Source organism: Acipenser ruthenus, chromosome 21 (assembly GCF_902713425.1).
Source record: "Acipenser ruthenus chromosome 21, fAciRut3.2 maternal haplotype, whole genome shotgun sequence".
Lineage (NCBI taxonomy): Eukaryota > Metazoa > Chordata > Actinopteri > Acipenseriformes > Acipenseridae > Acipenser > Acipenser ruthenus.
In genome coordinates, this window is record NC_081209.1 from 670001 (window position 1) to 692545 (window position 22545).

At 45.3% G+C, this 22545-nt stretch overlaps 1 protein-coding gene across 9 annotated transcripts in view; it reads left to right on the top strand.

The window, feature by feature from the left end:
• LOC117428072 (autism susceptibility gene 2 protein-like) overlaps positions 1–20122 on the top strand; it is a 213379-nt gene extending 193257 nt beyond the window's left edge. For 4 of the 9 annotated variants that reach the window (XM_058994125.1, XM_058994129.1, XM_058994126.1 and 1 more), the window contains 13 exons: positions 4138–4525; positions 5427–5695; positions 7969–8186; positions 12192–12242; positions 12500–12598; positions 13608–13679; positions 13897–13926; positions 14024–14095; positions 14351–14483; positions 15523–15609; positions 16229–16312; positions 16947–17250; positions 17999–20122. In XM_058994125.1, the coding sequence (XP_058850108.1) occupies positions 4138–4525; positions 5427–5695; positions 7969–8186; positions 12192–12242; positions 12500–12598; positions 13608–13679; positions 13897–13926; positions 14024–14095; positions 14351–14483; positions 15523–15609; positions 16229–16312; positions 16947–17250; positions 17999–19232 (3041 nt within the window). In that variant the 3' untranslated portion in view covers positions 19233–20122. Of the gene's footprint in view, positions 1–4137; positions 4526–5426; positions 5696–7683; positions 7845–7968; positions 8187–12191; positions 12243–12499; positions 12599–13607; positions 13680–13896; positions 13927–14023; positions 14096–14350; positions 14484–15522; positions 15610–16228; positions 16313–16946; positions 17251–17998 lie in introns of all 9 variants that reach the window. The other 5 variants (XM_058994128.1, XM_058994127.1, XM_058994131.1 and 2 more) reach the window with 5 other exon arrangements.
• Positions 20123–22545: the final 2423 nt, after the last annotated feature.

Below are 22545 nucleotides of genomic sequence, written 5' to 3' on the forward strand. Positions count from 1 at the left end.
CCAAGCAGCCTGTGTGTGTGTGGTTGCGGGGGGAGGGGGAGCGTGTGCCTATAATTCTTTGACACAGAGGTGGTTAAAATTTGCATAGAGGACAATTATATTGCAAATTATAAAAAACAGTCTCCAGCGTCAGACTGCAATGCTGGAGGCCCTTTGGGGGAATTAAAAAATCTAATCCGACAGTAAATTTGCTGAGCGAAACGCCACTGCACAGCGGCTCAGTAAACTATAATCGCACGTTATTCTGTGTGGATTTCTTTTGTTGCAATTTCAGGTTTGCAAATTACTGATCATGTGATCGTTTTGCAAGAAGTCTTTTTGATTTTAAAAATGCTTTACATCTTGCACTTAAGGAGCAGCGGCTCCAAAATTCAGACGATACATTCGTTCAGTTTACTTCAATGTCAATTTGCTACTCGTAGGGCAATAGAAAGCCTGCTTTTAGAAATGCATCGTGTATCTTTGCCTCCCAGAAGCTTTCTGCCTGTCTTGTTTCCCATCATCCCTTGTTCCAGGGCAGGCCCTGCTCTCCAGCTGCTGAGGGGTGACCCTGTGCTATAAATCAAGTCAGAGCTGAAGAATATTAAACACTAGAGCTTCGTGAAGGAGCTATTGGAGTGCTGAGGGGTCACGCAGGTCACCACTAGAACATCAGTCAGCCTTAAAAAGTGTGTCACGGCCCCCGATTTGCAGATCACTTCTCTGTGGTCTTCACCTGCCATCTCCAGAAACCTTATCCATGCCATCTTGCTGTGCAGTGCATAGAGACTGCAGTCTCCCTGTCAGCAGCTGGCTCGTGCACCAGCCCTGACTCGGAGTTTCATAATGATTATCCTTTTGCTTCAATCACTCTCAGAATTCCTCAGTCTTTTAAAGAATGACCTTGAAGCTACAGTGTCTCTCAATCGTGTTCATTTTTTTGTGATCCATGCATGGTAACTACTGGTTTATGTGCTGCTACCATGGAATTACACCAGGTAACAGCTTTTTGTTCAGATGGTCATTCCTATGTAATTACACTGGACCGTGTAAGAGCAGGAACTAATATCAGTTAACTAGTTAAAATGCACAATTATTAAAACTAATTAAGTTTTTTAATAATGGAAACATACTTTCCTCTCAACACCCCCATCCCCCTGCAGCCTCATTCCCACTGGACAGATATTTTAATGAGGGAGGATTGTGACAGTCACTAAGCTTAGCTAGCATGGCTCCTCAACCCCATTAAATCCTATTAAAATCATCATCAGACTAGCCTGCACCTCATCGTATCATGCCAGTTTACTTACCTCCTGGGGACGGCGGTCTAATGAGTGCTGGTGTTTGTCTCCCTTCAGCAGAATCATTTCACCCTCTGCTGTGAACAGCAGGATAATATGGGTTTCATTCTGTGACAACGCAAGAAAATTGTGTCCTATAGAAATCAGTGCAAGAGTACACTGCTGAAAGACTTAAAAGGCCTGTGAGCAAAACTGGGAGCCTATCCTTCGTATTGTTTAAATTGTGTTTATTGAGAGAAGTACATTGCTTCTATATACAAGCATGTGAACATAATTGGCTAAAAACAAATCTTCTTTTAAGTAATATTGTTCTTTTAAGCAGTACTGTATACCAATTCCTACAAACGAAAGCGTGAACACAAACGACTGGAATGGGATCACTTTCTTCACCCCATAATTACACGGAGCAAACAGCCCTGTTTTGTTCTGGCTCTGAGGCGTGACTTTGACTGCCTTCATGTCCACTGCTGGCACACAAACCACAAGAAAACAAACACAAATGTGTGCAGACGCTGTGATTCACCTGCGAGAATATCGAGGGTCAGGTTTTGGCTTGAGCAGGCTGTTTGACTGGGATGGAATTAGACACACATATTGTATAATGTAACGTTGAGGAAGGTCCCTGAGTTATTTATTACACAACCCAACCTAATTTTACTGGGAAAGTTACAGAAATGATCCTTCTTGTTCAAGCCCCCCTACCCTCCTCATGTTTAACATACACAGCCCTTAAAGGTTGAACTGTGCCTGTGTTGTGTAGCACATGCCCAGCAGACTGGCTTCCAGGGAAACCTCTCTGCCAGGCATGATTTAGATGAGAGCTTTCTCTCTTCCATTAGAATTAGTCCATTTTGGAAACCCTACAAGTCACACACACATTTGAATAGGCCAGTATTCCCTTACCCATTTTCTGCAGGGTCGGTGGGGATTTCAAGCTGTCCTTGTAAGCATTATTTGTAGCTTGTTACCTTTTTGGGGTTTTTTTTACATTTGAATCCCTGGAACATTTAAGCCGTGAATAACAAGCTTAGTTGCAAATTCCATGAAGAGTTTTGCATTCAGCTCTCGCTGGTTTGAAGCGAGTCCGTTAATTAGGGCTCCGTTAAGCCGCCTGGAACCCGGGTTGTGTTAAGTGTGCAGATTAGAGCCGTGCCTTTCTCTCTGTTCTGAAGACTCAGAGCTATTACCAGACTGGCAAGCCCAGCCAATTGCACGGCTTCCAGAAGGGGTGTGCTGATTACTCACAATCAGCATGGCTTCTAATTCAAGCGGATAATCCGTTTGGCAATAGTAAGAACCAGTGTGAGCCTTTGTAAGTCTATTTCTGGGCCGGGAATGTTAAGAATGTGGGATTTTCTCAATGAGACGCTCCGTCGTTGATCAAGTGCGCTGATTGGAGACGTACAGATTGGATTTTAGCAATGCGTCCATTACCGTTAATCTGTTAATGTTTTTTTTTATTTTTACTGACAATACACAAGTAACACACCTGGGATCAATACAGTAGCACTTGCTGGTACAAGAGTCCTTTCTAACTGATATCCAGTGGCAGTGCAGCGGCATTACAGTGGGAATGCAATGTTTTTTTTTTTACTCATGGACAATTGAAGCACAAGGGGAGCTACAATGGTATGTGCTGTGTATACATATAAAATAGTACCCACAGTGGTAACGTTTTCATATTTTGTACTGTACACATTTCATTCCAGTGCCATCTTACAGTGGACAAAAAAACAATACGTTTTATTTTGTATATTTTACCTCGAGTGCTGGGTTTGATTCATTCTTGGTTCAATCATCTGATTCTTATGAGCTACTTGGTTTCCAGACTTTTCCCATTTGCAGGAGTCATGGGACAATCGCGTAATCAGGTTATTCACAGGAGACACAGCGTTTGGAGCTCCAAAGAGTTCCAAAAATGCAGTGAAAAGCAGGGCATTCAAGGGAAGATTTACTAAATGACTGCATGTACATTGACTTTTTAGAGAAGTTTGAAGGAGAGAAAATCTGGTTTCATGCTCAACCTGGTGCTCGGAACCAATGACAAGATAGGAGGGGGGGGGGGCGGCAGGTAAAGAGAGACGTGATAAGAGGCCATGATCTCTCTTCACAGCACAATTGAAACATAATTATTTCATGCCAGATTGTGTGCTCTGCAAAGCCCTGAATAGAAAAGGCATTTAACTTTTAATTAGGTATGATTTATTAAAACTGACTGGATTGCCCCGAGAAATTGGATCAGCTGATTACAGTCAAACATGAAAATGACTTGATTAAACAGTTTATGAAATCATCCATAAAACGAAAGGAAAAGCTGATGCTTGATTCTGAATTCTCTGCCAGGGCGGGGGGGGGTGCTCGAGCCAAAGGTTTGGGGTAAAGTGCTCAGGGCTCAGCCTGGGTCATATAAAAACCAGGCACTGTGTACTACAGGGGAGCTCCCAGCTAGCCCTGCTTCTCTAAACACAGCTCAGCCCTGGGCTCCATGACCTTTGATTCTGCATTGGGACCCAGTTCAGCAGGATCAGATGTTATCATTTGAAAATGTTTTGCTGTGAGATTCTGCACCAAACGATGCTTCAGGGGAAATAACATCACAAGAAGTCAACCATGTGGGGCCTCTTATACTATGTAGAATTGGAGAGATCCTGTAGAACAGTGTGTTAAGGGGGTACATTTCTATCAGTCAGTCTTAATGTGGCCCCACGGTCCTGGATGGTGTCCTTGAGCTCCTGCACCTTGCCATGCAGAGAGATCATCTCCTGCAATACATCTCCCTGTTCTGGGACTTATGAAACACTTGTCATCTTGCAAACATCTTGATTTTTTTTTCCTTTTTTTTTCTTTCCATTTGCAGGTCTGAACTCGAATGAAAATCTTGAATCGAAGACATCAAGCTCGACCAAAGTCTCTGGGCTCCAGCGTAGCCAGGAGCAGAGCACAGAGGTTCCCTTTGTGCCTCCTGCGCCCAGCCCCATCCCCGCCTCCCCTCCCGCTGCATCCTCACTGCCCGCTGCTGCTGCCGCCAGCACTGCGGCTCCCCCGCCCAGCACCAGAGTCCGCAGCCCGCCTCCGCCTGTGAAGAAGGCAGCAGCCGTCCGACTGCCAACCCCATCCCCGCTGCCCGCCCAATCACAACCTCAGACAGAGCTCCGAGCTCCGCCCCCTCAGGTCCACGCCCCGCCCATATTCAACCACCAAGTGCATCACCAGCTGCAACATTACAACAGTCTTAATAATATCAGGTGAGAGGGGTAGCAGTTTGGTGATTTTGTTGTTTTTTTCCTCTTTTGAAAAATCTGTCAATTTTTATGGAATTGGTGGTCAGGATATCCAGATCCGAAGAATAAACTGAAGAGAGAGATAATACTGTCAAAGACTGAACTGGAAAGTTTGTGTTTAGTCTTTTTTGTTTTTTAGAATGTTTTTGTAGCAGTAAAAAATATTCCCTGAAGTAGAACAGCCAAAGGGAATGATCTGGGTTAGAGCCACAGCTCATTTAAATGAGCCACCTGAGGGTCGTCAATAAAAATCACGGTAGGGACGTTTTCCGTTCCTAGAAAATATGCATCCCCTGCTCTGTCCTGCTTTTATAGGAGGAATCCTTATTAGCGTCTTTCATTGGCTTGGATTAGCTCAGTGGCAGCTGTGTGGTGCCCTGCATTCCACCGCTCTCGGAGCCACGTGCTGCTGGCACCTGAACACCCGGCCCGTCTGAGGCAATCTGTGAAAGAGGCTTGTGGCAGGGATGGGGTTAAATCTCTCCCTGCCAGCAATCACAGGTGTGGCCATTCCCCAATTAGGGAATTGACCCTTAACCTTTTATTTTGGCCCTCGTTCCCTGTGTATTTGTTTTGTTTAATAAATGTGCACTCTAGTGCTTAAACTGCAGCTTCCTTGTCTCTGAGTCTCTTTCCTGCCAACTAACATCTGGGCCCACACTCAAACCTGTTTTAAAGACCGTGCCAGCGGCCATCGTGATAAACAGATCCGGCTGCGTTTGCAAAGTGTTTTCGATTTTTGTCCAGGACTTTCTTGTAAAAGAGACTAAATGGAAAGATCTCCCAACAATTGACCTTTGTATCCAATGATCCTGACAGGGGGAATCCACTAACATTTGTTTCTTTGTTTTTTCTTCTTCAACAGCAGCAGAAGCAGCAGCGCGAGCAGTGCGGCCAGCGCCAGCCTCCCGAAACACCACCTCCCCCCCTCCCCCCATTTCGCTGGCCACCCCTCGTCCAATCCCGCCCTGCCGCTGTCCATTGCCAGCCTCGCTACCTCGCACTATTCGCTGCGACCACCGCCACACCACCATCCGGCCATGTTCGCAACCCCAGCTACACTGCCACCACCTCCAACCTTACCAACAAACAGTCTCGTGGTCCCAGGGCACCCCTCGGGGGCCGGCTTTCCAGGTAGGCTCCGCCTCTGTCGCCCATCCGGGCTTGCACTCTAGACTAGGTGTGTGAGCAGCAAGGCAGTCTGGGAATTGTAGTTCAGAGCCAGTTTTCACTGATGCCAGAAACCAGTTGTTGTCTCTGATGCAGTAACTGCATTTATTTACTGCAGAGCGCTGCCCTTATTTCAAATCAGCAAATCAAATGTGCAAGCAGAAGGTATTATTTCAAAATACCTTCTGCTTGCACAGCAGTCAAATGTTATTAGTAAGGGAAGGAGGAATCTGCATGTATTGTATGCTCCTGCCGAGTAGTTTATTGCCCGCAGTTTTAAAACCCATGTTGCCCTCAGAATTCGCTGATTTTAAAATAGCAGTCTGGTTGTGTAATGCTCCTCTGTTGCATTGCACCGAATCCAGTGTAAGCTGGTATTTACACGCTACCTTACAAGTTGCTTACTGTGTGCCAATCTTTGCAGCGCATGTCTGTCCATCATTGCTATGATTACACAGGTAAAGATGTCGTATTTTGTGTCCGTTTATCCACCACACGTGGATTAAGAAGTCCAATGATTTGGGATTGGAGAAAAACCAAACGTAAAAAGACATGTGTAAATGCTGTTTAGCAGACCAATAATGACATGTTCTCCCAAGCTACAAGCTTAGTGCCATGCAAGTACATTGTACTGACTTGTAAGTCCAGTATAACAGCCTTGCAAAGGTGCACATGAGAAGTGTTTTCATCAGTTTAAGTTAAATGACATTTAAATCGGGGCAACCTCTGCAGTAAAACTCTGTGACTCAACATGGTAAGATTGACTAGTATAAGAAGTTATAGCCACTGTACTATAGCCAGTATTAATATTAAGGTTGTGTTTGTGTGTGTTTCAATCCACACACACACACAGTTAGAATACAGTATACTGTATACCTTGTTTACCTGTTTATACAGTTCAGGTATACTGGTAAAACATCTTCCATGTGGTCTCTGACTGGTATTTATTTACAAATGTACATTGATCTCTTTGCAACGTTGCAATGTTATTTTGACAGTATGAAAAGACAGTCGCTAATGTGTTTGATATGTCATGATGTATGCTATTAACAGAATAGCATATATCATGATGATATGTATGTACGTTTATTTGTACCTGTCAGATTTCAGGGAGATGTCAGAGATTTTTATATTGCTCAGTAATCAGGGCATCATGTAAGTCTCCAATTGCATAGCAGTTCCAGCCATTCCAGGTTTTACTGTGAGTCTTCATGGTTAAAAAGATGCATGGTTGTGTCTAATTAAACTCACTCTAAAAGCAGGAATGGCTCCACTGCTAAGCAATGAAAGTCTTAAAGAGTAAGTGGCAGGGTTCCAAAAAATATAGCGTTACACGTCCCCATGTGTTGCTACAACTGTTTATATAATGTACCTGTCATTTTTCTTTTCATTGTTAACATCCTGACAACTGTTTACACTTCTATCTTTAAACTCTGTTTCAAAGCTCTTTTCAAAATGTCCAGCAATAATGATCCATGATGTGGTACGGAAGAGAAAAGCCAGAGCACTTGTTATGGTTTTTTTCATCGCTCTTTCTGCAGTGATTTAGAGGTCAGATTTCAAACCCCAGTGCACTAGAGCGACAATTTTGAAAAGAGCTTTGAAACAAACTTTTAAAGTTCTAAGTGTAAACAGTTGTCAGGACATTAACAATGACACTTAAAATGACAGGTCCGTTACTTGAACAGTTGTAGCAGCACGTGGGGACGCGTAACGCTATATTTATGGGAACCCCGCCACTTACTCTTAAGTGATGCAATGATCCCTGAAACACGCCCCCTCTCCTTTTCCCAAGCTAAACCTGCCCTGTTGTTTAAGAGAACAGAAATGTCTTCCGCTTCGGGAAAGGACAGGCATGGGCATGAGACAGATTCAAGTATGTAGAAACATTGGGGATAAGAGAGTCGATGTTTTCTGCTGAGATGACTCTTGGTGTTCTCTCTTGTCTTTAGATACCAGCCTGTTGATATCATTCAACCAGCCAATCATGTATTGCCAGCCTCATTCGGGGATTCTGATTGGTACTTTGTCTCAGGCAACTCTCTTACCACCACCAATGAGTCCTCACGCAGAAAACCCTCACAGCATGAGCTGGAGAAACAGAGAATGTCAGGTGAATATTTTTTTCTACTTTATCTCTGTTGTGAAAACTGACTGGCCCCTATGCTTTTTTTTTTCGTGTGTCTCCCCTCCCCCCCTTCTTTTTTTTTTTCCCTTCTTGCGCTATTTTCTTGCAGAGCATGGCCTGCTGCGGCAAGAGCTGAACAACCGCTTCCTGGTTCAGAGTTCAGAGCGGAGCGGCGCAGCAACCTCCCTGTCTCTACTGAGAGCTGAGTTTCACCAACACCAGCATACGCACCAGCACCAACACACCCACCGACACACCTTCACGCCCATTCCCGCCAGCATTGCTCCGCCCACTGCACCGCCCGTGCTGCCTACCCCACCCCGAAATGTGAGGATAAGTAGCGCGCCTGCCTCCCGGACTCTCCCCACCACCCCCAAGAGCTCCCACAGCCTCCTTTCACTTCATATACCCGCAGGATAACTTACCCCTCTGTTGGGGTTTTTTTCCAGCTTGAGGGCACACTCAAGTACGGTACTTCCACATTTTCAGACCAGTTTATTGTGTTCTGCTTAATTCTCTGTTGTATCTGCTTAAATTGATTTTTTTTATGATTGATGTTTTTATCATTCATACTAACTATTCCAGAAAAAAAATATATATTTCCATGAGAAATGTTCAGCCCCTTTTCTGAAGTGAGTTTAAGGTTAAAAAAAATATTATAATAATAATTTCTCCCAGTGTGGCAACTAAAATAACTAAAAATGATCCTAAACAGAATCGGTTTCTGAGAGAATGGCGATTGGAGCTGTTAGAAGATCTCTCCAGCTAGGCTACGGACCACATGCTTTTAGAGAGCCACTCAGAACCTCAATCTTTGTGCTTGGATTCTTATTATAGATTCCCAATGTAAAGAGGTGTGCTGATACTCTGTAAATCCATTCATTAATGTGTTGATTTCAAAACTAGGGAAGCTTTCCTTCCCTCACCTTTACTACAATCGATGGCGATTCCCTTCCACACGGAGTGTTTTAAAAGCCACATGGGAGTGAATTTCCCTCTCATCCGAGGCACTGGAGTTTCTACTGCTGTTCCGAGGCCGTGCACCAACAATGATTTTCAAGGCAGCTTTTCTCATTTTTAAATCAACACGTTAGTGAATGGATTTATTGAATACCTGCCCAAGCAATTAAGAGTATGAGGACCAGCACACCCCTAGTGAATACTGTGGAAGTGTTTTTTCTTACCTCTGTGAGTCTCGTCCCGCTTGCACTGTTCCAGTGTTACACCAGGTGCCTATTTGCTGCTGGGTCAGTTTGGGGGATAACTGCTCCACCATGTCAGTGAAAATCCATTCTTGACTTGAAATAAGATGTGCTGGGAGGACCAGCAGCCCAGCTTATACTGATGACATTTTTTGTAACATGTGATTGTCACTGATCAAAAGCCCATCTTTTTTTTTATTTTTAAAAGTCTAAATCTGTTTGATGTTTCACAGTAGTAGCGTATGCAGGTTTCCCAACCCTAATTAGAGCACAGCTCTCAGGAAAACATTCCAGCCTTTAATTTGGGGGCAATATGAGTTCAGTCTAGAAGTGGTTATTCAGCCATTGTGCAAAATAATGTTTAACTCTGTTTACAAACTGTAGCCCCAAGTGTACAGATGCGTTGGCTCGTGCCTTCATCTGTGCAAACAGAAAATGGATATGCAGTGCATTGCTGCAGCATATTTGAGCTTGTGAACAATTTATTGAGTTGATGTTTAAAATGTTAGTGGTTAAGGAAAAAATGTGAGAACGTGCCAATGTGTTGTAGCTCTCATTTGTCTTCTTGCCACTGGAACCTTATAATGATCTTACCCTGCTGTAGTTCACATTGAGCCGTGTATGTTATACATTCTTACCCTGCTGTAGTTCATATCCAGCCGTGTATGTTATACATTCTTACCCTGCTGTAGTTCACATTGAGCCGTGTATGTTATACATTCCCAGCAATACTGGCTCAAGTCGGCACCCTGTCCTGTAAAGTCAATTTCAAGTAAACATTTTAGGAAACAAACCAGCGAAAAGATTTGCAGCGACGGGGGTACTGAACAGATCTTTGTGATCTTCTCACTTCCTCACTTTCCAGCTCACAGTGTGTGTGTGTGTGTGTGTGTTCACATACTGATCGTGTGTGTGTGTGTGTGTGTGTGTGTGTGTGTGTGAACATGCTGATCCAGTGTGTGTGTTTTCTTCTGTTGATCATGAATGGGAGATGTTGGCACAGCCCAGCTGTGCTCGTGTTTAGTAATTTATGTTATTTCTACTCGGTGACAGCCTTTAGCTAATAGCTATAATTAATGAAATTATGAATCCTCTGTATTTGTTTATAGTTACACACCCCCGAGCAGATGCTTTGCTAAATGGCAGCACATGGAGTTTTGTGTGTGTAAAGGAATATCCTTAATTGTTTAAAGATGAAATATGGTGCTTTAATTATCCAAAGCTGTTTACAATAAACCCCAGACAGAGCTTGTGAATTGTAAAGCCTTATTTTTACAGACAGCAGTAAAGCGGTGTGCAATTGTTTTCTAAACTGTAATATAAAACAAGCAACTCACTTTATGGAGGATATATTGTCTAATGAGCACAGGAGGCGTTTTAGCAGAAAGCACACCCTGTGTTTGATTAGGTGTGATTATCAGGCACACACACGCACGCACACGCACGTCGTTCATATGTGTAACATGTGTCACATGGAAAGGCTGCTGAAAGTCCAGTGAGAGAGTGAAGAGCATAATGCACACGTGTATTTTCTATAGACCCACGGTTTATTCATTGAAATCTTCAGTCTGCCACATTTAGGATCTGCCAGGTCAGCACTGGAAGTAGTTTCCACTTCATCTGTCCTTTCAGGCTGGTATTCTAGATATGCTGCTCTATATCCTGTTTTTGTCTTTATGATTCAAGTGGTTGATATACTGTACATTCTTCCTAAAGGGCGTAGGGCTGGAATTCCATGCATCATCAGATTCTTTACATGCTTCTCGCAGTCTCGTTGTCTGTTTCAGTGCAGGGCTGCCTCCTCTCATATTAGAGAAGTTATTGATGAGGCAAATGTTGTTGGAAGCATTGATCTGTTTTAAATTGTTGACCATTTGCCATCCATAACTGCTGCCACTGAGTTTTATGATTGTAATTGCAGCATTGAGGTGCACAGCAAGACTTGTTTAAAACCAATTATGAACCAAACAGCGCTCGATTTCCCCAGCGACTGGTTTAGAGAATAGTAGAAGGCTGTTTCCTAAAGCTATTAGAAATATTGTCATCCATTATATATCCGTTTTACAGATGTATTTCCATGAGATAAAACTACATTATAGGTACGTGTTAGAAGCCCATTTGGGTGCTGGACAGGGCACAGCATTTTCTTCAAAGAAAAGATCTGTCAGAATTTTTGGGATGAATAAAAATGAAATTTAAGGAAAGTGCTTGCTTTGGCTAGAGCTGCCTGGATTTCCTCCAGGGTAAACCGTGTTATCAGCTCACAGGTCTTCTCTAGAGCTGCCTGGATTTCCTTCAGGGTAAACCGTGTTATCAGCTCACAGGTCTTCTCTAGAGCTGCCTGGATTTCCTTCAGGGTAAACCGTGTTATCAGCTCACAGGTCTTCTCTAGAGCTGCCTGGATTTCCTCCAGGGTAAACCGTGTTATCAGCTCACAGGTCTTCTCTAGAGCTGCCTGGATTTCCTCGAGGGTAAACCGTGTTCTCAGCTCACAGGTCTTGCCATGTTCTTTCCATTTCAATCTATCAAGCCATCGACGTGATCTTAAATAGAAATATTGACTCTGATAGTGTGATGGTAAAGGTTAACTAGACATACAGCGGCTCTGCACAAGGTAATCCACAAGACCTCCTGGCCTCTCAATTCGAATGTATTGAACTGCAGGCTGTCGGAATGCTCTGTCTGGGTTATTGCGTTTTCACAGCCTTTCTGTACTGGAGCATCTCAAAGAGATGGCACAGTCAGAACAGGCTCAGTGTTTCCCTGTAGTACTTGAAACCCCTGAAATGTAAAATGTAAAACCTTGCTTTGCTGATGTTAATGGTCAATTCAAATTGTGCTGCTAATGGTTTCTTTAATGTGTACAATACTAATGCAAGTTTACTGTTGAACATCTGTATGAAGTGATTGATGCTTTCTCTTTTTTAATAATACTTTTCCTTGCAGATGTCACCTCGTTGATCCAGATGAAGCCCGGTGGCTAGCATTCAGAATCCGCTTGCTTGCTGTGAATATGTTTGCTCACTAATACTATGATCCTCAGACACCCAGAAACTAGTAGACATCAAAGTTAGAGGTATCAGTTCTGAAGAACAGCATCAATGATGATTCTTCTTCTTTTCTCTTTCAGTTCGATAAGTACGCTCCCAAACTAGACAACCCATTCCTGCGGCACTCGAGTGTAAGTGACCCCCGTGTCTGTGTATTAACTGTGTGGTTGTGTATTAACTGTGTGTGGTTGTGTGTTAACTGTGTGTGATTGTGTGTTAACTGTGTGTGATTGTGTATTAACTGTGTGGTTGTGTATTAACTGTGTGTGATTGTGTCGGCTGCACCTTGCTTGAAGCTGGAACTTCCAATGCTGGGTGCTGTTGATTGGCTGAGTGCTGTGGGTGTGTTCCCTGATCTAATGGCTTCCTCTGCTCTTGTTCTTTGTAGTTCTACCCATCGTACCCGCAAACCATGTCCGGAATGCCTCCCCTGCTCCCCCATACAGGTCCTTTCAGCTCTCCCCACGGAGCCTTCCAGCCTTCCAAGGTCAGCATTGCAGGCTCCACACCGCGCTGCAAACACACTCAACATGTTCCTAACAGCACAGTCCTTATGTAGAGGGGCAGGAGGCTTTTACAATGTCCTGTAAGCAGGTAACCAGGCAACAGGCACAGTGTCAATTCAGGAAGGATGATTTCAATCTAACTGGCAAACCGCCGCTCATCCAGCAGCTTGGAGTGATTGTGACAGCAAAACCGCTGCGGAAAAACTGAAGCCGTAGTTTGTTGGCTGCTTATTGGTTGGTTGTAGTTTTCTGTTAATTGCAAATTTAAAAATGTAAGGTTTTTATGCTGTGGATCATAGTGTGGTAGAAAATGTCATCTGTTTGTTGCTCTAGAAATATAGTGCTTGCTGTGATTCTTGCATTTGAGTCAAGCTTCTGCATGCTGTGTACCAATTCCCAGAAGAACATCCGACAGATAAAAAGGCCACACTGTCATACTGAACCTGCAGCACTCAGTGTGAGGAAGAGAATGCCTGTTAGCATTACTGCTGCTGGAGAAGATAGAATTACAAAGGGTTCTGTTTAAAAGCAGGCTAATTGTATTGCAGCCAAAAATAAACCTGGTGTATAAATTGGTTTGGAAATACTGCACAGTGTCCACCAGGCAAATTGTTAATGCTAAGCTAGCCTTGCCTTAATCTGATAGACAGTGTTCTTGAGATAAGGAGACTTGCTATTGAACTGCGGCAAACAAACCCTGGCAGGCTCCCAGTGATCCTGACCCTGTGTAAGCCAGGAATCAAACCTGGTCTAAATCCATTGCACTTAGTGAGAGACGGGGAGCTATATTCATAACAACTAAATCCCTTCGTCGTTCTGTTTGGTGCACTGCAGGTAGCGATGTAGTTCGGTCATGTGTTGCGATATGCAGCTGTATTACAGTAAGATATGTAGAATTTAATATAACCACGATTCATCAATGCACAATGAATCGCTGCACTCCTATAAGTGGGAAGACTTTTGTTCATAGCTCTCCTTTCTTTCCGACAGGCCTCGAACCCTCTGGATGTAGCGGGTCGACCAGGCGGTGTGCCCCACACACTCCTGCAGAAAGACCCACGGGTAAGCCACTGACAGGAAACCCCTGCTTCCACTTTGCTAAGAATGAGCTGGCTCAGCAATCACACTTTCTTTTCACCATGTCTCCATGTGTGATATTTGAGGCTATATAGAGATAGGTGACTTGAAGAGAAACTTGAACCAACCACTTAGCAGTTTGTAGAGCTTATGTACAGTTAGCGTTTCCTCAGTGATGATTTGGTTTCTTTCCTCCGGATAGGTATCGGATCCCTACAGAACACCTGTCAGAGTAAGCATTTTTGTTTTTAGTACGTTTTCTTTTTCTCCTCTTCTTTTTGTATGTTGTTTTTTTCTACTCGCTTACATTCTGCTTGCATCTCTTGCAGAAACCTGGTAAATGGTGCGCTGTTCACGTGCAAATCGCCTGGCAAATCTATCACCACCAGCAGAAAATGAAGGTAACGACCTTTGTGCTCTTGTTCTAAATGAAGGGGAGGGTGTCGGCTTGCATTTGAACCCTAATGAACCCCTGCTAACATTAGTGTAGCCCGGGCACCCCTCCCGGGAACTCCTCTCGCTGCACTGCAGATTTGTCAGTAGCTGCAGCTCATGGTGTCGCTTACAGCTGCTTTCACACATTAAGATTGCTGGTGTGGGCTGTATGAGGGGGCTTTCATCTGATCATGTTTCGTTTCTCTTCTCCGTGTGAACAGCAAATGCAGGTGGAACCTCACAAACTGGACATGAACGGGAAGCTGGACCTGTTCAGCCGGCCCCCAGCCCCAGGCGTCTTCCCAGGGTTCCCCTATCCCCACGACCTGGCCAGACCCCTCTTCTCCTCCACAGGTGAGGAAGCCTTTCACACCGTTAGCCCTCGGGAATGTGGGGACTGCAGCGCAGGGTGCCGCAGTCTAGAGCAGGTTTCTACTTTCTTCCAGCGCTCCGCTCAAGCAGGTTTTACAACATGATGTTGGCAGAGAAGTCGATTTGTGCAAAGTCTCTTAAGTGCAATTGTGTATTTGAACCCCTGTGGATTGTTTCTCGTGGTCTGTGACAGACAGCCTCTCAGAACCCTGCACCAGCTGCTGTTCAGCCTGTCATTCAATTCCTGGAGCTCAAACACAGGCTCTGGGGTCGGAGGTTAGTGAGAGAGATCAAAGGGGGGCATTGCTTTGCAAACCAGTACACTTCCCAAGAGGGTTGATTCCTCTTCTTGCTCCATTTTTGGAAACCAGTATAGAATTAGAGAGCCCTTATTAGGAATTTGACCTCTGGGGCTTCGAAGAGCACCTCCTCCATTCACAAGCAGCCCCGACAGCCTCTCGATAACCCATTCTCAGGGGGCTTAGATCTGCTGACTGTCTTCATTAGTAGCTGTGCTTTCCTGGCCCAGCTGTCCTGATGAAGTATGGAGGGCTGTCTGCCAGGTGCTGAGTATGTTAGCAGCCTGCTGTCTCTGGAGGAGCCCCCTTATCAGCCTGGAGCTGCACAAGCCTTAGTCAGCCATCTCCTTCCAAAACCACCCTCATCTGTTACCTTCCACTCTCAGAGCTTGCACATGACAGACTCCATCAGTCCTGCAGCGCTCTGCCTGGTCCTTATGCTAGAGGAACACTGTCCTATTCTCTACTGTAGCCAGTAACCAGCCTTTAATATACATTACATTGGAACTTAGTGTAACATTTTTGTGGTGGTGGCTTGCAGATTACATTCGCATTGGTTCTTCCCTGCAATGTCAGAGGCTCATCCTCCTTGTGAGTTACCGGGTCTCCCTGGCACTCCCAGATGGCTAGTTAGCAGTGTTGATGGATCATTGCCTTCAGTCCGCTCTGGCCCCTTTTCCTTTTCCACTGACTAAGAAAAACTGCCGTTGCTCTTTTTGTAGGAACTGGTCACCCAGCGGCTGCTTCTCCTTATGGACACTCCCCCCACCACAGCAGCTTCCTGCCTACCGGCCACCTGGCAGGTAAGTGTAAGTAACACCAGTGTCCTGTTTTATTTATTACTCTTCTCTCTCTAAATCGGTTCTGTGCTTGCATTGTTAGTATTCCATGCACTCACGGGATGCAAATCTCGTCACAAGCAAGGTTCACGCAGCCTGAATTTCACCTGTAATACAAAATGAAATGTCAACAGTGGCTTGATCAGAGTAGAGCAAAAGGGGGGCTGTGTTTTGTCCCTCATTAGTTCCTGGTTTGTTTTTGGTACCATCAGGTGTCCTCTGTGAGTCCTGTGGATGCAGTTTGATTATTAGTCCCCAGTTTGAATTCAGAGGGTGTATCTGGTAATAGCAAGCGAGGAGGGAGAAGACCTCTGCAGACGTCCCGGTGTAGTGTGACGGGACATAGAAAGCTGATCGGGATGATGGATGGATCTTTATAGCGTACAAACCCAGGAGAATCTGCTCTTTCTATCCTATAGACCCAGGGGAATCTGCTCTTTCTATCCTATAGACCCAGGAGAATCTGCTCTTTAAATCCTACAGACCCAGGATGATCTAGATCTTTCTGTCGTACAGACCCAGGATGATCTAGATCTTTCAGTCTGTGGTCTCTTTCACACTGACCCTAATCCTTGCTGGTCTCTTTCAGATCCTTTCAGTCGCTCCAGTAGCTTTGGCAGCCTTGGCAGCCTCGGAACCAGTGCCTTCGGAGGATTAGGCAACCCCTCGATCGGTAAGCGGCTTCTTGTGTCCCACGGCTAAATACAGCAGAGCTCCACTTAGTGCGAAGGAGGGCAGAGAGAGGCAGCGTCTCCCTTAATCTCAGTTAGAAAACCGCAGCTCAGCCAGGTCCTGTTAGACACGGTCACATCCTATTGGACCCTGTCTTCTAAAGAAGTACCAGGAGAGGTGGTTGTGAAGTCCTGTCGGGTCTTTCAAGCAACCAAACCTTTGGCAGGAGTAAGACCTTTACAGTGCTAGGATACAGACGTCACCTGGATGCCGTGCGATTCACTCTTCTCTACAGTGAGGCTGATCGGCCTCCACATTCAGAGTTGTCTGTTGAAATGCTCTGAACAAAACATTCAAAGGCGTTCTGAAAAATCGTTATACTGCACCGGAGAGTTAAAAAACTACCAAACAAAGGCAGACCGCACCTGCTGTGGAGTTCTACTGGCAGGTGAAATCTTTACAAAGCCTCTGTCTCACTTACCAGCAATGCTGACCAATCTCATGATTAGGTATGCAGAGGATGTGCACCTTCGCCGTCCCGTCCTGTCTTTCTGTGTGTTTTGTTGATTTTCTCTTTTATTCTTTTGAAGAAGCCCTTATTCTGATAATTTGAAGTGTCTCTTTGCTTGTTTCAGCTCCCAGCTCTGTTTTTGGACACAAAGAAGGCCACGGCCTACCTGGCTTCAGCAGCCCCCACCACGACACGTGGAACCGCCTCCATCGGGCCCCACCCTCCTTCCCCACCCCGCCCCAGTGGCCAAAGGCAGCCGACGTGGAACGCAGCTCCTCAGTGACCAATCACGACCGGGAGAGGGATAGAGAGCCAGAGAAACGGGACTCCTCCATCGGCAGAGAGGAGAGAGATAAGGACAGGTCAGTATACATGACTGACGCTGGCATGCACAGAAGGGAGTCCCCTCTTTATCACTACAACAGAAGGTACTTATCTCTAATTATTTCATTCCAAGTGCAACTTCTGTTATTAAACTGTGAAATGCAGGGTAATTCATGTCAACACTGTGTCAACGTTTCAATGGTCTCACTCTTTATCTTTGGTTTAAATGTTTGTGAAAATGTACCCTACCTAAACCTGCTAACTTAGAGAAGGTAAATAACCTACTCTTAGTATGCAGGGTTAAATACTGTACCAATTTCAACCCTAAAAGATGGAAAGTTACTAATCTTTCAAACCTTTTAATACACGCCTTGTTTAGACAACCTTGTCAACACTTTGATTAACAAACAGTTTAAACTGTTTAAGGACTGTTTAAATACGACCAGACTCAGTTCTTTTGTGTGTTCAATTAGGCTTAATTAAAAGAGGATTAAAGAGATCTAGTGACTAGAAAACAAGATTAAGAGACAAAGATACTTCCTGCTGTGTGTGACAGATAGCCAGGACGCTGTTTTGTTTTGTTACTATTTTAATAACCTGGAAAGCAATTGGTATGCTTTGAGTGTCCCCTGTTAAATTTTTGTGATGGTCCCAGCAATTGGCTTTTTAAAAACCTCTGACATGTCACTGCTCCCTGGGGATGAACATGGTAGACACCAGCAGGTGGCTGTACAGCAGGTTACTCAGTCACTTCTGGTCTTATTAAACAGGTGTTCTCCAGCAGCAGGTGGTCTTTCACAAAGGTGTGTTCTGTATATCTAAACCACTTTGTTTGTTTGTTTGTGGACACAGGGATTCCCTGGATAAGAACCGCCACTCCAACAGGTCGTCCCCGGCATCCGCCCCGGGCAGCTACCAGATCAGCAGCCTCATCCGCAGCAACAGCCAGACCTCCAGCGACTCCAGCAGGCAGCATAGCAGCAGCACCGAGCGCAGCCGGGAGCCAGAGCGGGAGCTCCTGGAGCGGCAGAGGGAGTCGGCGCTCACGGGAGACATCAAGGTGAAGGAGAGCCGCTCGCCGGGCAAGGAGATGCCCATCCAGGAGATGACCAAGCCGGCCCACCAGCCGCCCTCCCCCTACGGCAAGCCCATCCTGACAGACGCGGGGCTCAAGCTGAAAGACGGGGAGAGGAAAGCGGGGGAGCCGCCCTCGGCGGAGCTGCTCCACAAGGTGAAGAACGACGTGAAGATCAAAGAGGAGAGGAAGGAGGACCAGGAGGTGATGGTGGTGAGCATGGAGCCGCCCCCCTCCCAGCCACCACCCCAGCAGCAGCACCTTCACCATCAGCCCCCACGCTGCACGGAGATGCCTTCCCCTGCCTCTCTCCACGGGGTTCCCCTGCCCCACTCCATGCCTCTCTCTATGAGCGGGGTGCACCAAGTCAACAGCCTCAGTGCCCTGGACCGCGCGCGGATGGCCCCCTTCATGGGAATCAACCCCCTGGTTCCCGGGAGAGACCGCGTGCCCCCTCCCGGCTTCACCTGGGACCCCCTCCGCGACCCCCTGAGGGAGGCGTACCGCAACCTGGACCTGCAGAGGCGGATGGACTTCCAGCTACGGGCGGAGCAGAGCCACCGCTTCCCTGCGATGTTCGAGCCCGAGCGAGGCTACAGGGACCGGGAGCCCCACGAGTACTCCCACCACGAGCACCTGCTGGAGGCGCGGGCGCGGGAGCACGAGCGGCTCCGACAGGCTGAGGAGAGGGAGAGGATGCACCTGCGCGAGGAGCTGGACCGGGCGCGGCTGCACCAGCTTCACCAGTCCCCCATCGAGGGCCACCTGCCCCACATGCCACCCTTCATGTCCCCCCTGGGCGGTATGCATTACCACAGACTGAGCCCCTCGGCCGCCCACAACGGAATGCTAAACAGGACCCCACCCACTGCCGCCTTGAGCGCCCCTCCGCCTTTAGTGTCTGCGGGCATCCCCAGACCTGCCTCCCCCCGAAGGACTACCCCCCTCACTGCCTCCGAGCCCAGGGACTACTCCCCGTCACGCAAACCCAAAGAAGTGGAAGCTCGATAGCTTCAACCTAACACGCACACACACACATACGCACGCACACACGTACAAAACTGACCTTTCCAAATAGAAATGCACTGCTTTTGAAAAAAAAAGAGAGAGAGAAAGAGAAAAAAACAGAACTGTACATTTGTAAAACCGAAGAAGCACACGACTTGCTTTGTTTTTTTTGGGGGGGGGGGGGAGGGAGGTCAGGATAGGAGGGGGTTATAAAAAATACAAATAGTTAATTTTCTGTACCAATTTTTAAATTTGAGATTAATATATTAATCAGATTAGATATTTGTCACGTGCGAGGTGGGATTTTGAAATAACAAGTTTGGATGTTTCTTTTTCTCTTCCCTTGTGACAAAGTTGTTTTTATGGATTTGTATATATATTATTTTTATTTCCTTTTTGACCAGATTAAGTCCATTAGTTAGAAGATCTTCAGTCTCCTTGTTTGTATTATTTATCACAGGTGACTGTGAAACGCTGAGCTGCAGGCCCACATTTATTTTTTACTGTGTCTGTTACCTGAAAAATACTCAGAAATGACAATGTACAAAGTTACATTACAGGATTTTATTTTTGCCTTAAAGATTACGAGGTCTTTTGTTTTGAGTTCTGTATAAAAAATATTGTAAAGAATATTCTGTTGATATTCCTTGGGGGTGGAAAAAAATGTGTAAATTGAATAGGCTTTTTAAATGTTTATAGAAAAAAAAAAAAAACAGAACCCCTACTTCTTACCAAGTTCTGATTACCATGGTTACAGACGGACATCATGTTGGAAACTCAATGACAGAGGAGCCCCCCTGTGTGTTTTAATCTTCGATCTATGCAAAGAGCTGTTGGGGACGGGCCCATGTGGAACAGCGGGTGGAATGGAAAGCATTGGAGAGATACAAAGACTGGCAGAAACATGGATTCATGGGATTTATTTTTTGTTATGAAAAAAGACCAGACTACAAATATATACCTGAAATGAACATCCTTGTAGCCCCAGAAAGTGAGGCGAGGGGGGGGAAGAAGACACTGTTTGATCGGGCGGCAGTGGACTCTGTCTGTCGACCTTGTGCTGTTGTGCGGTGTTTTTCTTAGACTTTTGTATACGAAACAAGTAGAGTTTTAGGTGTGCAGAAAAAAAAAAAAATGAAATAAAAGTTGGGATCTCACATCTATGGTAAAGTGAAGTCCATGAACAGATGTTTTGTTTTGGTATGAAGTACCTTTGGTGTGGGTTTTATTCAGTTTTGTGGGGGTGATTCATCTGGAAATCGCAAACCTGAAGCATGCAGCCTATATACAACGGTCTTTGTTATAAAGTGTGTGTAAATACGTTCGGCCCAGAAGATCTTGTAATTCTGGCCAGGCTTTCCCTTTAGGAAGTGTTTTTGAAGGTGTTGACGATTATTAACCAGGAATAACAGTTTATTCCAGTAACGTTTCAGACGACACGTTACTAGTGTACATTTTCATGTCGGGTAATAAAAGGAATTGCAAGTTTTCTTATGTCTTAGTTACATGTTCTTCTAACCATGTGTTGCAATAACCTGCTTTTATTAATAATGGTGCAATGTTCTTTATAACACCCTTTATAACACATCAGGTGATGCGTTCGAATTGGTGGAGAACAGAAACACCTCATAATACAGGATGGGTTACCATGGAAACGGAACGTGTACATTAAAAAAAAAAAAATCCATACATACAGGAGCTCAGGAGTTTATATTTGCAGTGTATCATTTTGTGTAGACTTGCTAAGAATTTATAAAAAAAAAAAAAAAAAAAAAATGTTCTCGCCCCTTTTTTTTTTAAAGCAGTTTTCTTGTCGGATCCACGGCTGGTAAAACACAACTCTGCCATTGATTTTGGACAGAAGCACTTTGTGAGTGTTTGTGTTGCCTGTGAGTGTTCTTGGCTCTGAGGCTGGCAGGCTATCGACCTGCGGTCTGGGCTCATTAACACAAGCAATGCTTCAGTGCCTGGGTATTGGGTGAAAGAAGACAGGCTCTTCTGTCCTCCACCACTCTCTCATCTGTTTCTTTACTGAGCGAGGAGCACACTCCACACCGGCAGCTGCTGCGTGGCTTTGCAGTGCACCGATTGACCCCCAGCAGCCATTCACTTTGCAACCTCAGACAGGTGAGCAGGAATCAAGACACCACCTTCATAATGCGATGATTCCAGATCTCGTTTAAAAAAAAAAAAAAAGAATAACGACTAGTGATCAGAGCATTCTGAGTTTATTAGCTCTGGTATTGAAAATCAATGCAGCACTGTCACACACTGGAGGGTCTTCGTTAGAGAGCGCCAGGCAGGCAGGCAGAGTCTCCGGGAACTTGAAAGGAAACCTGCATGAGAACAGGGCTCCAGATAACCAGTATCAGAGATGCGCATATTAATCAGGAAGGGCTGATCTGTGGGAGCAGTCTGCGTTTAGGGTTGAAAAACAAACCGGAAACTCTTCTTATAACACCGTCAAATGGGTGTAGCACCTTCATGTTCTGAAGAGATGCGAGACCCGTCTGCAGAGACAACTACCGCTAGAACTACTCCGAGCTAACAAAACGATTCCTTTAAACTGAGAAACATACAAGAACTCAAACTCCAAAAAGCAACGCGCGCGTTCTACAGTACACGACAGAAGTACAGAGCAATTAGAGCAAAAGGCGTTCGCCAATCTTTTCCATTCAATAATATTTACAAATAAATATACAATTAAAAATCAAGCGCACGTTTACCATGATATGTGCATTTCTCCTATTGACGAATGTGAGATCTATGAAGTCATGGCAATTCATATTACTGTAGGTAAGATTTACTGGAATAGCTTTGTTAGCTTCATGATGTACTTTAATTCCTTCAGTGAAATTGTAGGTACGAATCTGCTGCTTAACTGTCTGCTCTTGTGCATGTTAATAGACAGTACTTCATTCAGTCCCTGTTCTCTTGGGGATATAGAATGCGTTACAGAATTTCATGCAACTGTGCAGCGTAATTAAGCGAAGTTCCAGTGCATTACAGCGTGTGTTTTGCACGGTTTGGCTCAGTGGTGCGTGCACTGCACCAATATGATAGCTGCAACACTTTGCAAGGGCCGTGACCAGCCAGTGTGACCCTCATTGCATGAGTCACCGAGTAACACTGGCAGGTTAAAACCGGACTGTTGCTGCCTGTGAAATGTGCTGTGTGGGACGCTGTTGCAGCCATCTAATAAGAGCCTATGCACACATCGACCAGAATAGACTCCTCCAGGAAGTGTCCGAGGCAGACATGCAAAGCGATCAGAATGTACAGTAACCTACCCACTACCAGTCCATGGTGCATTGTA